This window comes from Somniosus microcephalus, chromosome 16 (genome assembly GCF_052327205.1).
Source record: "Somniosus microcephalus isolate GS21.2 chromosome 16, FLI_Smic_1.0, whole genome shotgun sequence".
NCBI lineage: Eukaryota > Metazoa > Chordata > Chondrichthyes > Squaliformes > Somniosidae > Somniosus > Somniosus microcephalus.
Window position 1 is genome coordinate 84483927 of NC_141002.1, and position 19895 is coordinate 84503821.

General features: G+C 41.1%; 1 protein-coding gene across 2 annotated transcripts in view; it reads right to left on the reverse strand.

The window, feature by feature from the left end:
- Positions 1 to 988: 988 nt before the first annotated feature.
- dbx2 (developing brain homeobox 2) overlaps positions 989 to 19895 on the reverse strand; it is a 30827-nt gene continuing 11920 nt past the window's right edge. Inside the window, exons 1-4 of one of the 2 annotated variants that reach the window (XM_086009755.1) lie at positions 17292 to 17728; positions 14038 to 14133; positions 4043 to 4242; positions 989 to 1528 (exon numbers count right to left, since the gene is read on the reverse strand). In XM_086009755.1, coding sequence (XP_085865881.1) covers positions 1214 to 1528; positions 4043 to 4242; positions 14038 to 14133; positions 17292 to 17616 — 936 coding nt within the window. In that variant the 5' untranslated portion in view covers positions 17617 to 17728 and the 3' untranslated portion in view covers positions 989 to 1213. Of the gene's footprint in view, positions 1529 to 4042; positions 4243 to 14037; positions 14134 to 17291; positions 17729 to 19895 lie in introns of those variants that run through there. The other variant, XM_086009754.1, reaches the window with a different exon arrangement.

Genomic DNA, 19895 nt, shown 5'->3' on the forward strand with positions numbered 1-19895 from the left:
CCTTAAGTAGTCCGGCAACAAACGCATCATCAGAGGACCTCAACAGACCCGCACCCTGTAATTGAGCCGGGTAACGCGCATGCCGGGCTTAACAAGCCCAATCAGCGCAAAATTGTTTACACAGAGCGGCTGGAGCTGAGAGCGGGACTGGAACCCGCCAACTAGCTCTCCCACTGTGAACCCGCCTCCACTGGGAAAATCCAGCCCATAGATTTACTTCTCATTGCTACCAATATTACACAAACATAGCATTACTTTTAAAGCCTCGAACATTCTAGTGCAGAATATTTTCTTAAGTAGTTAATATTTTGGTTGGTGCTTTAGTTATCAGTTACATAATAGGCAGATATAGTAGTTAACATTAATAATATTGAAAGAATAGACAGGCACAAATACATTAGCTGAAGAAGAGAATGTGTCCACTATATAAGGATTTTGTCACAAATGAGACCCTGGATTCCTTGTTGGCCTATAATGACCCTTTTTCTGTGCAGTATCATTATGTTTATAGTTTCAATCTGAGCTTCTCAGACAGGGAATTCCTAAAATAACAGGTGACATATGTGTTTGAACATAGTGGCATTTGAGAGACCAGCTTTATCAGCTTAAATACTAATTACTTCTGTTTAAATAATTAATACAGTTTTTAACAGCTATATCGAAGATGATTGTAAATGGCGGTAATTATTTTCTGACATTTCCCTGTAGAAAAAGGATATTTTATTGACATTCGTGTTGATGCACGTGTATCAAATGGATAATTTTAATGCCAATGTTATAATCCAGAATACAATTATAGGGCTATATTAAAGTTTGCTTTATTCTGTGTTTTGTTTTTATACATTGAAATATAGTCCATGGGCAACATGTTACATTTGCCAAATTCAATTTGAAGAATAGTTGCCATATGTAAAGACTTGGCCCATATTTTACAGCCAACATATTTCCTAAAAACATTTTCCCAACAGAGGAGAGCAACCTTGAAAACTTTACATATGAATCAATGTTTAATAGCATGTGAATGAAATAAATTACATTGTCAGCATTACTGTAGACATGCTCTATTTCATATGTTGGTGTCATAACTGCTGAAAATGTCTCCAAACAAGTGCTAGTCCTTATATGCACCGGTAAAGCCAGAGGAACAGATCACATGAAATACAACATTAACTTGGAGGAAGTTTACTATTTGTGACCATTGGGTAATAAAGGCTCAGGTGTCTTTTTTGTGCTGTACAGATTCAGAGTGTGGAGCTGTCTCTAATAGCTCCATTTTCAGATCTGGGACTCTGTTCTCAGTGGTCTGACTACGCTGAGAAGTTGACGAAATGGCAACATAGTTGCACATTGAAGCTTGTCCCACATGGACTGATTTTCTGTCAGGGCCATTTGGAGTAGTGTTGTTCAGGTCAGAAGTTGAAAGTGGTTTCTCTTGTAATGTCTGTTCAAGCGAACATCCTTGTGTAAGCAGTTCTCTCTCTTTAGTATTTCGCCACTTCATTCTTCGATTCTGGAACCAAATTTTTACCTTTGAGTTGAAAACATCAATAACAGCATTAGTATTAATAATGTAAGTAACAATAGACAGCCTGCATTTCATTGCTCTAAACCAAGTATGCATTTATGAACACAAAAGTAAAATACTATGGATGCTGGAAATCTGAAATAAAAACAGAAAATGCTGGAAAAACTCAGCAGGTCAGGCAGCATCTGTGGAGAGAGAAACAGAGTTAACGTTTCAGGTCGATGACCTTTTGTCAGAACTCTTAAAATAAACAACCAATTGTGACATGTTACAGCATTACAGAATGATGTAAAACTCCCTACAGGGACATTTTCAATAATTTTCACTCCTGAATGGAGGATTGCAATGTAGGAGCTGATTCTTGCATTCTCAGTATTCTTTCTTCCTATTGTTTGGGTAAAATTTGCTTTAAGGAAGCGGTCATCAGTATTATTCAGCCCCCTGCCTTATAAGTGACCAAAAATATTTAAGATGTGAATAGACCAACCCATAATGCATTATCATGTGCGCATTGTGTTTAAGTTATCTCTAAATTTAATCTTTTATCAGATTTTTGAAAATATTCTTCCTTTATCTCCCACCTAAAGAGTAATAAGTTTAAAGTCTGGCCTCAGCAGGCTATGGAACTGCCTTGCCTTGACCAGGTGTGCTTTTCAGCAGTTGGACTATCACACCACAATGAAGAGCCCAACTTAAGCAGGAATCCTGCCCCATAGGAGAGCACGTCATTGGGTTGTAATGACACTTTCCATGGAGAAATCTGACAATGACTACAAAGGCCTCCAAACTAAAGGCGGATGTATGATGATGGGCGACTCCAATGGGGAACAGTTGGAACGCAGCAACAAATTATATAAATAAAACAAGGGGATTAGAAGGAAAGTCCATGTAACCCAATTTGGTAGCGCTGTAGGCTTTGGCATGCTCAGCAGTTTGGGTACATAATCTGTATGCATTATGTATTCTGGAACATTTTTGTAGCCTAGGTACTCATTTGTTATATTTGGATATCTCTTTAGGTAATGTCTCAGTAAATGAGCTCCATGCCTGGCTCGTGATACTAATGCAGCTATATAAACTGAGCACCTCTGAAATCCACCCATTGTTCTCTTTTTCCATGTTTTTTTTTAATTTACACACTTGCAGAACTTCAATTGTGAAGCAAGCTTTGATTTTCTAATTGGGGCAGACATAAAATGGGGTAGGATTTCCACCCGCCACACAGGTACGCCCCTGACCCTGGCACAACTTCTGCCTCTGGAGTCATTAGTATATTGGATGCTGATACCCTGCCCTTCGGCAAGATGTTGCGCCAAACTCTTAACAACAAGCGTACAGGCCCTGACCCTGAAATAAACCTCTTTGGCTCCTCTGCCTACAGGAGTACCATGGATGCCTGGGCCTAACAGGCAGCCCTTGCATCCACCATTCTGAAGACATAAATGCAAGTAGCACATTGGAGGGACTATTTTCCTCATTTGCATGTCTTTTGCACATAGGCTAGCATGTCTTATGTCATCACACCTGCCCACCAGGAAGTGGTGAGGGGAGGTGTATGGTCGGGGAGACAGTGGCGCATATCCTGGAGCAATTTTCTGACAGGAAGAGCCTGCAAAATCTAGCCCTAACGTAATGTATTGTATAATTGTTGGCCCAAAAATTCCGTTCGCAGCCCTCCCGCGGGCGGAGGGCTGCGATTTGGAAAAATCTCCGCCTGAACCGGAGGGCTCCTGGGAGGTGCACAGTTCCGCTGCTGGGCCTCTCCAAACTGCCGGTGTGCAGGGCCCACGTATCTCAGAGACGCAGGTAGTTCGTAGCGTTCCTGGGATCACGTGGGCCATGGGGAGCCAATCAGAGCAGGGAATCTCCATTTATAGATTTGACAGGAAGACCTGTCAAATCTATGAATAAAGATCAGCCCCAAAACATAAGTAAAACTTCAAATAAATTTTTAAAAAATCACTTTTTAAAATGACTGTATATTACATAACTATTTTAAACAAAAATTTAAATTTTTGAAAAAAAATTAAAGTTTTTAACAGGGCTAAAAATAAACTTCCCTTTCTTTAAAGTATTTTAAAATGATAAATCAGTGGAAAAACATTTTGTTTTACTTTCTTCAACTGTTAGCCTGGTAAAAGCAGGCCTTGCACCTGCTTTTACAGGCGCAAGAATTGTAAGTGTTTTCTGCGGGCGGAGGGTCTCCAAAAAATGCTCCAGGGCAGGCGTCCTTGACAGATCGGAAATGCCGGTTTCCAGCGCATGCGCTGTGCATGCCTGAAACCGGTATTTCCGATGTCCCTACGGGTGAGTACACAGCACGTACCCACTGGTAGGGATTGGAATTTCTGCCTCAATATATTCTGTCTCGTCGCACAGAAAGTAACCCCACATTACAGTATTTCTTCTGCATTGTATATGAATTTTTCTTTCTCAAATGTAAAATAGGAACATATAGAATATATTTTTTGTTCTGATTGCTAATCAGTCAGTTTAAGATGCTGACACATATAGTACCTGTGAATCTTTAAGCCCAAGGTGTGTGGCCAGTTTCTTCCTGTCTGTTTTGCTGATGTATTTCTGTTTCTGAAAGGTTTTCTCCAGTGCTTTCCTTTGTTCCTCAGAAAAGACCACTCTGCGCAGGATTCCTCTTCGCACTTTGCTGTGACTAACCTGGGGCCAAAGAGGAAATTCACAGCTCCTGAAAGAACTGCTAACTAGGGAGTAAAATAAATATATTTAGGAATATAGGAAGTTTTAAGAACTGGAAAAGGCCACTTGCCCTGCAAAACTTATCCTTATTTGTTCATCTCAAAACTATCCCTCAACCGCCTCTTTCTCCAGAAACATATCCAGTTGCATCTTGAATTTGTCTTGTATCAGTAATATTCCATGCTAATTTATTCCATACAGGGAAGATTTTTGACTTAAAAGTGCACAGCTTTTCACAATGGGAGCATAAATCAGCAATGCAGGCACTGAAGTCAGTATGATTTTCAATCCACTCCTGCCATGGAATGCTCAGTGCTGGAAATGTTAATTCATAAAACCTACCCTTCTGCCAATTATGCTTCTGTGTCCTGCTAATTTAAAAATTATGTCTGTTGGGTTTTGAATCCTTCATTAGTGTGAGCAAGTTGTCTGCGTCAACTGTATCAACCCCGTTCATAATCGAAATAAGCCCAACTTTCTTAAACTTTCCTCATAACTTAAATTTCTGAGATTTGGTATTATCTTTGTTATGATGGGGATATTATCAGTACTAAACTTCCAATAACTGAAACCCAACTTTGAGAGTAGCTTTTCCTTCAACACATAACATTTCATTTCTCAATGCCAATGAAGCATTGAGATGGTCAGGATTTTTGAACGGCAAATCTAGATGCATTGAGAACCTAAAAATTACCAATTTGGATGAATTTGTGACTCATAACATGTTTCTATTTTTCATCCACACTTGCTTGGATTTCCACCCACTCCTCCAAGCTTCACTCTCGGACTTGAACATATAATCTAGGCTTATGCCACAGTGAAATACAGAAGGAGATCTGCAGCGTCAGAGGTGCTGTCCTTCAGATGAGACGTTAAACCAATGTTAACCCGTGTTCCGGTGGATCAGGTTGAGTTAAAGATCCTATGGCATTATTCAAAGAAAAGCTCAGAGTTCTACTGGTCTCCTAGCAAACATTCCCTTGACCCAATGCCGCCAAAATAAATTAACTAGTTATTTGCTCGGAACTTGTGGGGCACAAAATGGCTGCCAAGTGTGCCTGAATAGTAACTACTTAAGTAATTCATTGTATGTGAAGTGTGTTGGCATGTTTCTGACAGACGTGATAAGGTGTCATATAAATGCACATTTTGTTCTTCTTTCCACTCTACACTTGGATTGGCATTGCCTAGTTACAGTACATGTAGATGTTGCTACTTTCCAACAGAAATTTTATTTTGCGTTATACGTTCGGTTTGCATTCTAACCTGGATTATAATCTTATTTCATAGCTATTTGATGGTGGAAAACATGATTTTCTTTCTGTTTGGCATGGAGTAACTGGTGAACATTGTGGTGTATGTAACCTGTTCCACCTTAAGAGAACTACTTTAAGAGATGTACTACTTTCTCTTGGCTGCTGTATACTGTAATACCGGTGGTGACCACACCGGTATATAAGTGTTGTGTAAGGATTTGCTGGGCAGTTCAACCCTGACCTCCGAATAGTAAAGACCTGTTAAAAGTTATTCTTGTTGTCTGTGTCCAGTGATTGATCCTAAACATAACTGGGACACACAGACTCAACAGTGGCGACGAGTCCAATCTTACCCTGCGGCAATTTTACATCCAAGGCAGCTTCGTCCTCAAAACGGGCGTCGAGAAGAGGCATCCGCCCTCATCATCCTGCTGAGCACCATCGCGCGGGAGGCATCGAGAACCCGGGTTAAAAAGAAAAAGAATTCTGACCACGAAGCCCTCCATCAGCGACAGGCAGTGATCATCCCTTCTACCACGGTGGTGGGTAAGCCGATCAGCGACACGAGCAGAAAGTCGGTCGCGTTGACTGTGGAGTAGGGGAGGGAAAACGGAGGAATAAGGGTGGAGAGCTCGACCACGGCCGGTAGAAAGGGCCGGGCTGCAATCGAGGCCGAGAGGCGCAGCGACTGGGCAGCTTAAGGCTCGAGAGCCGCGGAGAACTCAAACGCAGCCGGTGTACAGGACCGGGCTGCAAGCGGGGCTGCGAGGCAAAGCAGCGTCGGGGAGTGAGAACCGCTGGGGAGGCGAGAATGGCAGCAGCAAGGCAATCGCCATTGCAGCTAGCGGGGGGAAGAAGGCAAACGCGGGAATCCGCCATTGTAGTCGGCGGGGGAAGAAGACGAGCGCGGGAAAGACCGCCAAGCGCGGGAAGCCGCCATTTTAGTAGGCGGGGGAAGAAGACAAGCGTGGGAAGCCGCCATTTTGAGAAAAAGAAAAATTTAAAAACTTGCAAGGATGCCTAAACATGGGAGCATTAATACCTTTGATAGTGATATCGAAGATTGGACCACGTATGTAGAACGCATGGAAGTTTATTGTAAAGCAAATAAGGTACCAGATGATGAGAAAGCACTAACCTTATTAAGCTCAATGGGTGCGAAGACATACGGGCTATTGAAGCACCTTCTATCACCAAATAAACCGGCAGATCAGACCTTCGTGAATATTGTTACTGTCCTGAAAAATCATTTAAACCCCACGCCGCTGATGATAGCGGAACGATTTAAATTTTACAGGAGAACGCAGTTGAAAGACGAAAGCAACGCTGAATTTTTAATTGAACTACGTAAGCTATCGAAGTACTGTCAGTTTGGAACAGGACTAGCAGATGCGCTGAGAGATAAATTTGTGTGTGGATTGTTAAAAGAAGGAACACAAAAGCGACTGCTTGAGGAGAATGATCTTACGCTTGATAAAGCTGTCACTATTGCAGCATCGCAAGAAGCCGCAGCGAGAGGCACTGCGGAAATGCAGCTACGGTCACCGGAACTCTGCACCAATCAAATGGTCTTGAGTACAGTAAAATGTTATCGTTGTGGAAAGACAACGCACGATCAGAACCAGTGCTGGTTCAAAAATCAGGAATGCAGAAAATGTGGCAGGCTTGGTCACATAGCTAAAGTATGCCGGTCAGGAAAGAAGACCAGCAACAAAAAGTCACCGCAGGGAAAGTACAGAAAGGTACACAAGGTGACAGAGAACAGTTCGAACGAACAGAAGTCAGATTCAGACTCCAGCAGTAATGAACTGGGTAGTCTAAGAGTACACAATGTTGGTAAGGAAGCAGACCTCCAAACAATTTGGGTCACACTTCAGATAGCAGGAGTCCAAGTGAAGATGGAATTGGACACTGGATCGGCATTGACGGTCATGAATAAGAAAGATTACAAAAGGTTATTCCCACATATTCATCTACGGGATACGGAGATTGTATTGAAAACATACACGGGGCAAAGAGTATACCCCATCGGGAAGATAGAGGTAAAGGTGGTCCACAAGGGCAAAGAAAGCCGAGGAATGGACTTATATGTGCTACCTGAGGGAGGTCCACCACTACTGGGACGGGAGTGGATTAGGAAAATAAATATGGACTGGCATTCCTTAAAAGCACTAACGGTAGATTCCGGTACAAAAGATGTCAAACCTAAACGATTGTCCAGAATATTGGACGATGCTAAAGAGGTGTTCCAACAGGGACTGGGAACACTGAGAGGAATTACGGCAAACATCAAGGTTGAAGAACATGCAAACCCGAAATTTTTCAAAGCCAGACCTGTACCTTATGCAATACGACCTGCTGTGGAAGCTGAGCTGGAAGGGCTAGAACGTTCAGGAGTACTGTCTAAGGTAGACTGGAGTGAGTGGGCCACGCCCATTGTCCCCGTCATGAAGCGTTCATCGAGCAACAAGCCGGGGGAACCGGGGAAGGTTCACATCTGTGGAGATTTCAAGATCACTGTTAATCCGGTGCTTCACACGGTGCAGTATCCGCTTCCGCGGATTGAGGATATCTTCGCTTCGTTGTCTGGCGGGAAACACTTCACCAAGATAGACCTGGCGCAGGCGTACTTACAGATGGAAGTTGAGGAAGAGTCACGCCAGTATCTCACGATCAACACGCATAGAGGCTTGTACCGGTATAATAGATTGGTTTTTGGAGTGGCATCGGCTCCAGCAATTTGGCAGAGGGCCATGGAGCAGGTATTACAGGGAATTCCAGGTACACAATGTTACCTGGACGATATTCTGATTACAGGAGATGATGACGAGGAACACCTTGCAAACTTGGAACTGGTGCTCACCAGATTGAAAGAATATGGTCTTCGAGTTAATCGCCAGAAATGTGAATTCTTTCAGAAGCGGATCTCGTACTGTGGTCATGTCATTGACCAGGAGGGGCTTCATAAGTCTCCTGACAAGATCGAAGCTGTTGTGAAGGCTCCCGCTCCGGATAATGTATCCCAATTGAGGTCGTTTCTAGGGTTGATTAACTATTACCATAAGTTTCTGCCAAATTTATCCACGGTGCTGCACCCGCTGAACGCTCTTTTGCAGAAGGGAGTACCATGGAAGTGGAGCGAGGACTGTAAGAGGGCCTTTCGCGAAAGCAAGGCATTGATCACCTCAGAGGAAGTGTTGGCTCACTTCAACCCAATGCTGCCTATTCGTTTGGCTTGTGATGCTTCTCCATATGGTATTGGGGCAGTACTCTCACACAAGTTGCCAAATGGCCAGGAGAGGCCAGTTGCGTTCGCATCCAGATCATTGACCTCCGCTGAGCGCAACTATGCTCAGATAGTTAGGGAGGCTCTCAGCCTTGTGTGGGGAGTAAAGAAGTTTAATCATTACCTGCAGGGCCAAAAGTTTACGCTTCTGACAGACCACCAGCCGTTGGTATCCATTTTTAACCCTAAGAAGGGTGTTTCGGTGATGACAGCACAGAGACTCCAGAGATGGTCCCTTTTCCTAGGGGCACATCAATATCAGATAGAATTCAAAGGTACAAAGCAGCATGGTAATGCTGATGGGCTGTCGCGCCTGCCACTACCTACAGAGGAGGAGGCACCGACGGTTGACCCTGTTGAGTTATTTCACTCGACCATCATCGAATGTTTACCAGTCACCAATGCAAGTATTGAAAGAGAAACCAGGAACGACCCGACACTGTCCAGGGTCTACGAAGTGACAGTGAAGGGATGGCCAGCACATGGTGATCCACTGTTACCGGCATTCTCAGCAAGACGAGAACAGCTGTCCGTCTGTCAAGGAACATTGATGTATGGAACAAGGGTGATTATTCCTCCTAAGTTAAGAGAGAGAGTTCTAAAGGAACTGCATGAAGGTCATCTGGGGGGAGTCAAGATGAAAAGCCTTGCTGGGGCTTATGTGTGGTGGCCGGGTATCGACCAACAGATAGAGGAGCTGACGAAAAGCTGCTCAGGGTGCCAAAAAGTGCAAAATGCACCTCCGATTGCACCGCTGCATCCATGGGAATGGCCTTCAACCCCATGGCAACGTGTACATATTGACTTTGCTGGTCCTTTCATGGACTCCATGTTTTTAATTGCGGTGGACGCACATTCTAAATGGCCAGAAGTGATTAAGATGACTACCACTACCTCGGAAAAGACGATCGCGGTGTTAAGAACGATATTTGCAAGAAATGGATTGCCAGAACAAATATGTTCAGACAACGGACCGCAGTTCGTGTCAGAAGAATTCCAGAGATTCATGAAGAAGAATGGGGTGAAACATTATACCTCTGCCCCATATCATCCGGCTACAAACGGGTTGGCCGAGAGATTTGTACAAACGTTCAAAAAAGCGATAAAGGCCATGAGCGAAGATCAGATTCCACTACAACACAAGGTGGACAAATTCCTATTGGCATATCAAAACGCCACCCATGCAGTCACAAACCAAAGTCCTGCCATGATGTTCTATAACAGGAGGTTGCGGTCCAGGTTGGACTTGTTAAAACCAAATGTGCGGAGGGAAGTTGAAAACAAACAGTTCCAGCATATAAATAACAAGACCACTCGGAGTTTCGAAATAGGACAACCAGTGTTAGCCCGGGATTATAAAAATGAGAAATGGCAATCTGGAACAATTCGGGCCAGACAAGGATCCCTGATGTACACGGTAGATGTTGGTGAAAATGTAATACGGCGTCATGCTGACCAACTGGTAGAATCGAGAACAAGGGTCGAACCCATGGTTACGGCAGAGACAATCGTGGAAGAAGTTAGTGAACCTGAAGCATCTACCTCAGAAGTGAATGTACCTGATGATGATGTCCAATCCATAAGAGACCAACTAGATGAGTCACCCCAACAACGAGAATCAGAGACCCCTGAAAGGCGTTATCCAACTCGAATCAGAAGGCCTCCTCAGAGACTGAATCTTTGAACTGTTTTGCATGAAGTTGTATATATGTTATTATGTTATGTTAAATGGGGATATAACTGTTAAGCTAAAAAGGGAGGATTGTGGTGTATGTAACCTGTTCCACCTTAAGAGAACTACTTTAAGAGATGTACTACTTTCTCTTGGCTGCTGTATACTGTAATACCGGTGGTGATCACACCGGTATATAAGTGTTGTGTAAGGATTTGCTGGGCAGTTCAGCCCTGACCTCCGAATAGTAAAGACCTGTTAAAAGTTATTCTTGTTGTCTGTGTCCAGTGATTGATCCTAAACATAACTGGGACACACAGACTCAACAAACAGTATCACATGTAATGGGTCATTCTTAACAAAACAAATTTAGGGATCTAAAATGTATGAAAATTGCAGAAAATCTCATTTGTGAATACTTAAATTTGATTTATGGTGATTGAATAAGTAAACTTCTGTTTTTATTACTCAGGATTCCAGGCTTTTTTTACCAGTGTTTTGGGTTCACATTTTGCAATTCCACCCGTTTTTCCATGAAAACCATAAGCCTAGATAATAACTGGTTGAATCCACTAATATTAATTAGAATTAATTTTCATCAATGTGCTTAGTGATTTTTTTTCAAAATCTGGCTGAACTTTACAAAAATAATATCCCTATTACACAATGAATTAATTATTACTAGCTAAAGACTAAAACATTCCCAATGCAACAATAAGCATATCACCTCCCAAAAATAGTCAATAATTAATAGGTTACTTTATAACTATCCTTTTATCTGTTTTCCGCCAGATGGAAATTTTCAAATTATTTTCTTATGATGAAGTCAATGAATTTTGAAACATGCATAATTAGAGATATGAATTCTCATGAACCATAAAGGCAGTCCAACCTTGGCATTCAGTGGAAGCCGCCTTTAAGTATCTGCTTACAAATCAAGAATTAACTAAAGCAGAATGTGGCCTGCAACATCAAGTAAATAAAACTATTAAAGTGAAATATTTATGGAATAATATTATGTAAAGCTGAAATCTAAAAAAAATCAGGTTTGCCAGATTATATGCTGGTGGGTTAATTAGTTAAATAAATGCAAAATACAAGTATGAATATCTATTATTCATAGAATAGAGTCAACATTTCGGGTGAAAACCCTTTGTCAAGACTAAAGAAGCACAAAGGGTTTTCACCCGGATGTTGCCTGGCCTGCTGAGTTTTTCCAGCATTTTCTATTGTTATTTCGGATTTCCAGCATCTGCAGTATTTTGCTATCATTTATATGTAATTGTGTGTGTCATTAATAAAGGTAAAAGTCCAGTACAATGGATGTACCCATCACCTGTACAACAAATCAGTACGAGCGCATTTTACGGACTACCTTGGATGGTCACAAGTTTGTTTAGCTTCATTAATTTCACTATGGGATTCATGAATTCAAGGAAAATTGACTGTTAATGGAGGAAGATCTAGGTCATTCATACAGGGACTCTATTTTAAAAAACTGACCCAACCAGTTATAATGGATTCTGGACTAGACTGAGAAGGCAAAGCACACTATAAATAAAAACACAAATCTTCCCACTTACTGGACCTCGCTACTCCAGTATCAATCATTGTTAGGAGGATAAATAAAGCAATCTATACAGGCAGACAACCCTTATGCACATGCATATAAAATACAAACATACATGTAGTTTGCAAATATTTTCATTTAAAAACAGTAAAAATAACCCTAACCCTAAAAATAACTTTAAATAGTTAAGTAGAAGCCAAATAAGCAATACAAGATATTAAGCTGAGTATATTGCTGGATCCTGAGTTGAGTTTCCTCTCCCATGTACTTTTGTCACCAAGACCACCTTTGTCCATTTTCACAGTATTACCCACTTCAGCCCTTAACTCTCCATATTACCACAGAGAGTCTAATCTATGTCTTTAGCACCTCAAGGTTTGATAACTTTCCTAACCAAAACCTCACCGCCCCCCCCATTTTCATCCTCTACATGCTATAACTCATTCATAATGCTGCTGCCATATTCTTCCCTGATCAAAGCCCTGAGCTTCAGTCACCTTGGTCCTCACCAAGCTCCCCCATGACCCTACAAAGACCCTTTTCTCTGCCTTCAAATTCCTCAATGGCTCACCCAATCCTATCTCCTAGACCTCTTTCAGCCCAATGTCCGCATTTGCACTCTTCTGACATGGGTTGACTCCGGATTCCCTTTCTTCTTTGCTCCATCACTGGCGGACAATCTTTGGGCCACTGTGCCCCTGCCCTCTGGAATTCCCTCCACCTTCCTTCCTCCCATTCTGCTTTCAAAAGCCTGCTAACGATTTCAACTGCTCTTTTGGTCCTGCCCCGTTCTACCTGTTCTTTCCCACCCAGTTAGTGTCAGTTTTCTTCTGCTCTCTGTTAAATGCTTGGAAGCATCTTTCCCGTGTGAGGAGCACGATATAAATGCAAGTTGTTGTTGGGATAGGACAGCCAAAAGACTTGGGCTATTAGCTGACTAGGGATTTAATCACCATATAATCAAAAAACTTAGCAATGTCTTTGCTTCTAAGCTCTGTTCATCCATTGACTTCTATTCAGGTAGACCGGAGGGTCTACACAGATCAGCTAAAGAAAGTCTATAAAAGTCGATTTCATTTATGTTTCAATGAACTGATCTCAATGATGGTGGTTCGCAGGATCCCCCAATGGAATGTGAGAGACAGGAGCTAAGACTTGCAAACAGAGCTTTATTTATGGCAGTACGAAAGGGCGCTTGACCCCCGTCCAGTGCTTTCTTAATGTAGGCTGATTTGGAAAGTTCATCTGCACTGTGAAAAATAGTGGCGAGGTCGCGTGTGGATGAAGAAAGTGAAAGTGGCGATTGGTCACGGTCCTGTTGGCCATTGTATAGGAGCCACAGCCATGTAAAACGCTCTGTGGGAAAGTGGCAGCCCCTTGAAAACATCTCAGAGAGTCTCAGCTCATTAAACAGCCAGAATTTGCTGCCTCACTTGTCAAGAAGCATTCAAGTTGCCAACTCTCCTTTCGGAGTTTTTTTTAAAAAGCTATTTGGTCACCGCAAATCTGAATTCACTTAACAGCCAGTTTGATTTAAAGCGACATTGCCTTTGGAAAGCCAGCACCATCACAAAAAAATACCACCAGCGCCTTTAATATATTTAATATTTGTAAGATGCTAATTTCCCCCATAAAATACGTTTTATCTAATTTATTTAAAAATATCTGCACAATTTATAAATAAATCATTTTCCCACCGAGGGCAAATAATTATACGAGTAATTTTGCGGAAAACATTGGGATAGATAAAACGCTAACTACGAATAGATTACTTTAATGCATTTTTTAAATAAAGTAATATATGTAACATTACTGTCTCTAAGCAACGCAAGTCACTGCGGAAACTTACAAAATGTCAATGAGAAGACTGATTTTTAATACCTTGAAATACTGACACATTAACTGTGAAACTGTAACGTGGCGTTTGACTTGTAACCATTTTTCAGACCACATGAAATCGTATTGCTACGGTATACAAAACAAATCAAGCATTACTGATGCAGCACAAAAACTTACTCGGAAAAGCAGTGGGGGAGACCGGCTGCTGACAGGACCCACCGCAGCAAGCCAAGAAGAGCTGGGGGAAACTCGGCAGGAAACATTTGGATAAAGCTACAAATAATAAAGCAAAAAAGAGAGATAAACAGTTTGCACAACGTATTTCACCCAACTTACATGAAAAAAACTATTAAAGTATTTCTTAAAATGATTAACCCAGAAATAACCTGCATACTAATGAATCACTTCTCGTGTCTCAACATGTTCTGTAAGACAAAGAGCAACTAATTTGTCAGGTTTAGGTGTGTTATGCGTAATGCAGGTGTTTTCGCTGGGTATTCTGTATCTTATGGTAGAATATTAAGCTGCAGTGGCACAATGTTTAGCTAATTAGAATTGGCAATCTTATTAACAAGTATGGAGAAAGGGTCTCCCATGTAGTGGACCGGTCCTGGTGAATCCCTATCCACTGGGGATTGATTCTGGAAGTTAGAAGCTGAGTTCAAGCTCGTGTAGGTGATTTTAAATACTTCGCCATAATTTCAAAATGTGTAAGCACATTTTCTAGAGTAATTAATTCCAGGTGAACTTTATTTTACCCCGTGTAAGTACATAGGAGGTTGATTCCCTCTGTGTGACAAAAGTGGTAAATGAGGTTGCTTGCCATAGCGCACAGAAATCCCCAAGAGTCTTTTTTTTAGCGATTTAAATACAAACTCAGTTCTTTGCCTTTAATTCTTAATATTAGGATTCGGGAGAGGAGCGGAGAGGGGGACCGCCCCCTTTTCCCATAACATTAAAAATCCCATACGAACTTTAATAAAAATGGGCCATCTGGCTACTCTTAAACGTGGCTCCAGAGAAGGCTTGACTTGTGCTGCAACCTGTGCAAACTCAAACTGATGCGAGGCGGCCTCTCGGAGGGGATCACATGCTGCTTAACTTTAATACACTTAGATCCACATCTTTTCCGTTTAAACCCATGTGTTGCTCAACTGCAGCCAAGTTTTCAATTATTCTCTGTAATAAAGTTCAAGCTAATTCGTGGCTTCATGTGAATGATACAGAGGAATACACTTCCTGTCTTGATTATGGATGTTGTTAGGAAGCTGCCGAGAGTCAATTAAAATATATGAATGTATTTGAAATAAAAAGAAAATGCTGGCAATACACAACCGATTGATCAGCACCCGGAAGAAAATCGATTAGTGTTTGATTGTCAGACTGCTGTGTATTTTCCAGCATTTCCTGTTATTTTTTTCTGTAACCCAGATTTCCTGTTTAATTTTTGAATCTATTTCATATTATTGGAATTGCATTTAAGGCAGGAAATAAAACGTTTGAGTGGCGTTGTGAATTGCGGGGGAGAGTAAAGTTTATAACATGATGTTTAACTGTTACCAAGGCCACGCTAATTGAACAGCTCTTATCGGTTAGATTAGAATTCCAGGAGAAAGTTTACGGTCTTGAGTGTACTCTTTTGATTAATTACATAAACAAATTGACTAAATTAATAAAACTTTAAATAAAACTTAACAAATCAAATTAAAATGTGGTTGTCCGAATTGATAATGCACTCCAACGGTCTTGAGTGTAAGGTGGGGCTGCATGGCAATGTAGATTTATTTTCATTAGTTTCCAAATACCTTTAAAGTGCAATGAAATTCTCGAGGGGTACTTTTGAGAGGGGCTATTGAACTCCCCCTCTTTCTGGAAGAACATAACAGTGTAATCAGAAATTTCTGTGACTTTAAATAAAAACTACGTTGGGATTGGTACTTGATTACAGTGTTATGAATCCAATTAATCCAAGTTATACCACTGGTTAGGGAAATGGAGTTGTGTGTGTATGTGCAAGGGCGTGCGCATGTGTGGAGTCTCCCCCTCCATCTAAATGCTGGTTCAATGTTAATACCAACAGGACAGTCTCTTTGCTAATAAAAAACTTTTTAAAAAAACATTTGTTTTAATAAGTTCTCTGGAGTCCAATATACATCCTCGAAACTTCTTAAACTTTGCTGTAGCCATTGTGAAACCAAAGCAACACGACCATCTCCAAGAGGTGATCTCACATCACTTGGCAAATTCAGTTCTGGCGACTTCACACAGTTTGTATTGATGTGAAGCCAAACATATTCCTCATACATGAAAAAAAATGTAGCACAATTGCCTTCGAAACATCCCTGGTTACATGGCCTTGTATATCATGGTTGAGTAGTATCATGTCTGGTCAGGAAATTATGGAATGGTGAATTTATTGTCTTACATTTGGCCACCAGTCTCAGTTTAGCAATGTGTGAAATGTGCAATCGTCAAGCCTAAGTCATACTGCAGAATGCACATTGTTGTAGAGCGCAGTGAGGTGCATGCGCAGGGCTCAGCTCCCCAGGCGACTCGTGTTTAATACAAAAAAAACAAAAACTGCTGGAAACACACAACAGGTAATTTCGTACCTGTGGAAAGAACAGACAGGTCAGTGTTTGAGGCTGAGGCAGAAACACTGAACTGACTGTTCTCGCCACAGAGGCTAACTGACCAGATGTGTGTTTCCAGCATTTTTAGTTGTTTCACTTTTTATTTGTAATAACTCGGTTTTTTTAATTTTAGGAGAGCACGGGCAGGAACGTTTGCTTTCTCTGAACATTAAATAAAAATTCTAAATGTTCTAGGAGATCCAAGGGAAATTCTTAAATTCTGGCTTTGCATTGGGCTGGAGTTATACTGTATCCGGTGTGAACTCAAAGTGGTGTGAGACAGTCTCCTGCAGTGGGGGTGTTATCACTCGGATCATGATCATGATTTATAGTGTCACTAATTTTAATGTCTATCTGAATCTGCTTTGCATCAGTGCCAAAGTGACCGTATAAATTGCAGCCTTAAAGTTCAAGATTTACAAGCGTTAGTAGTTTTATTTACAGGTTTTCTTTAGTTAAACTTACAGAAACATTTACAGATGGACTTCAGTAAAATTATAGAATCATTTAGAATAAACACTGCTTTAGAATATTGGGTACATTGCGGAATTACGCGCAGGCAATTTCTGAATGATTAATTAAGTCATCCAATAAGTTTAGTGCAATCTATTTTTAACTAGACGGTAGCAACAGTATAAAATGGAAACATTTCTGGATGAAACATTTACAGGTAAGATGCTAACACACGACGTCGTTCAGAAATGGCATTGTCAAAACCAGTGGAAATAGTAAACATTAAGGTCTTCGAGTAATATTAATGTGATCTGCTGAATAAAGTGAAATTGTGTGAAACCTTACCTATTTCAGGGTATGAGACTGTTTGGCTGGTGGAGGTGACTGGAGCAGGCTGGTTGTCTGAGGGGTTAACGAGCTGAAAGGAGGGTCTTGTAGGATGTGGACCTCCCGATGGGTCGATTTGTTCCGCAGTTTGGGGCACTTTCACTGGAACAGGGTTTGCAGGAATCGGTCGAAGCGGGGGGCTCAAGGGGCCATTTACCCGAAGCAAATTGTCAATTAGGAAACTCTTGCCCAAGTTGTGGAATGCAGGGAGCTGAGGTGAGTTCAGAAAAGGAGATGAGCCCAGCGCTTCCCAGGACACTGACGGTGTTGGACTGGGGAGCATGGTGAGAATGAACAAAACGGGGCAACGAATGTGGTGACCGACACTGTTTTCTCCCCTCTCTCACTCCAAATCAGTTACAAACGCATCTGAAGATGCGCGTCCCTTGCTGATAAGTGACTCTACTGAAGGTTGTAACTTTTGGGAAAGTCTGGAGTGAGTTTTGCTGTCTCAGTGGAGGATGTGATGCGATTGGCCGTAAGGTTTACATGTGATTGTGTATTGAGATTAGTAATGTAATTCTGATGGGACGGAAGGTGTGTCCACGTCACTCCTTACAGAGCAGAACTTCAACTGTAAGGGGAAGTTTTTCCAATTATAATCACTTTTCAAATAATAACCATAGCAGGTGATTAAAGACCCACGTGTTACTTTTTCCCGTTAATGAACACAATCTTTTCAGTCTCTGCCGTATACTTAGGAAAAGATTTCTAACCATAAATTGACTGTGGCTGGAATCCTAATAATAGACGACGTATTTGCCTTTGCTATTTTATTTATAATTGTATCCATAAAATTATTTGTAGTTGGTTAATCCGATTTATAACAATTAAAATCAAAAGAAAACAAAACTTCAAAACTAGAGTACAAATAAAACTTCAACCGTGCTCATCAACGCTATCGTCTGCGTGTGATTGTGGTGAAAAATGCTCGCTAGTCTATACCCAGACGGTGCTAAACTTCAGCAACAGTTCAGAGTTTAGTAACACTGGGCTACATTTCTCAGGAACAGGAGTCACCCACCATCTCTTTTCTCCTTTAAGACGCTCCTTAAAACCTACCTCTTTGACCAAGCTTTTGGTCATCTGCCCTAATTTATCCTTATGTGGTTCGTGTCAATTTTTTTGTGTGTTCTAACACTCCTGTGCAGCGCCTTGAGACGTTTTACTACGTTAAAGGCGCTATATAAAGTCGTTGTTGTTGGTCAACAGTTTGTAACGACAGAAAGGACAATCTAATTGGCGCTTTCTCCCAGTAAAGTCTAAATCGTTCTTATATGCGCCGCCAAAAGGCGAATTGACTCGTTATAAATGAAATCGGCCACTAAAGGAAAACTATATTCGGACATTATTTCTGTTTCCTTTGGTCGCAGGTTAACATCATAAGTATCGCCTACCGCCATCATTCTGTGCGTCTCGTGTTCCCCAAAGTGCAACATTAGCGCCAATAATTCATTCTGAATTCTCTGGAAGTGATATAATCCTCTGCATTATCATTTTAATCTTGGCGCCGTGCCTGTACATACAATAATTATGTAATTCTTGTAAAATAATTTCAAATTTTGAAAGTTAAATGTCAAACCCTGTGTTAAATATCAATCTGCATATGCTTTAACTAGTGGATCTCATCATTTTCCTTATAGGTTTGTAATAAAAATTATATTTGAAAGATTCCAGAGATGTAACGCGATATTATTCATAGTTCGTTATTAATTGGAAGGACAATAGTGAGAATACTACAACTGGGGGGGGGGGGGGGTGGAGTCCGTCCTACAAATTAAAATAGTGAAAGGAGGCAGTTCCTTGATTTTATAAATACACGGATTCAGACAATTGATTAATACCTGTTCATCGCTACATAGGCGTAAATTATTTTGGACACTTACACAATCTTTTATTTATCATTTTTTCGCATAACCCTGTCCATCAACAAATTGTATTAATTAATTCAGCGAACTAAAAAATCGAATAACTGCACCTGCTATGGTTTCTTGCCCGATAATGGACTTTGTTAGAATAGTTTTTCTTTAATAAAAAGGGAATCAGAAGGGAGAATCTTGAAAAACACAGCTGAAAACCGATAGACTAAAAGACACATTGCAGCACCTTATAATAATAAAATACACTGATTGACATCACATGTATCGGTGTTACTGGATGCTAATGGAATATCCCTGGGTTTTTGGTGCTATTTTGGGGGTTTTGTTAAACGATGAAATCTACAAGCTATGTATAAAATAGGAACTAAACCTACGGTCTATACTGTAACCCATCTGCTGTCTTTCAAAATTCTAATTACTGGTTAAATACGATTCTTTGCAGAAACTGTTTGACATAGAAACGAATGATAATTCGGGATAAACAGTCCTACGAAAGTAGTGGGACAATTCACCCGTTATAAATAATGCACGACGGGCAAATGGATCGGGTTGCGTGCGGGTAGTCTAAATTTTGAACTAGATTGGAGATATCTGAGAGAGCATCTCGGGATAAATCTCCAAAATGATTTGGCCCAGAAACGGCACGGACTATTTAGAGGAATATAAAACGCCCAGCGACGGG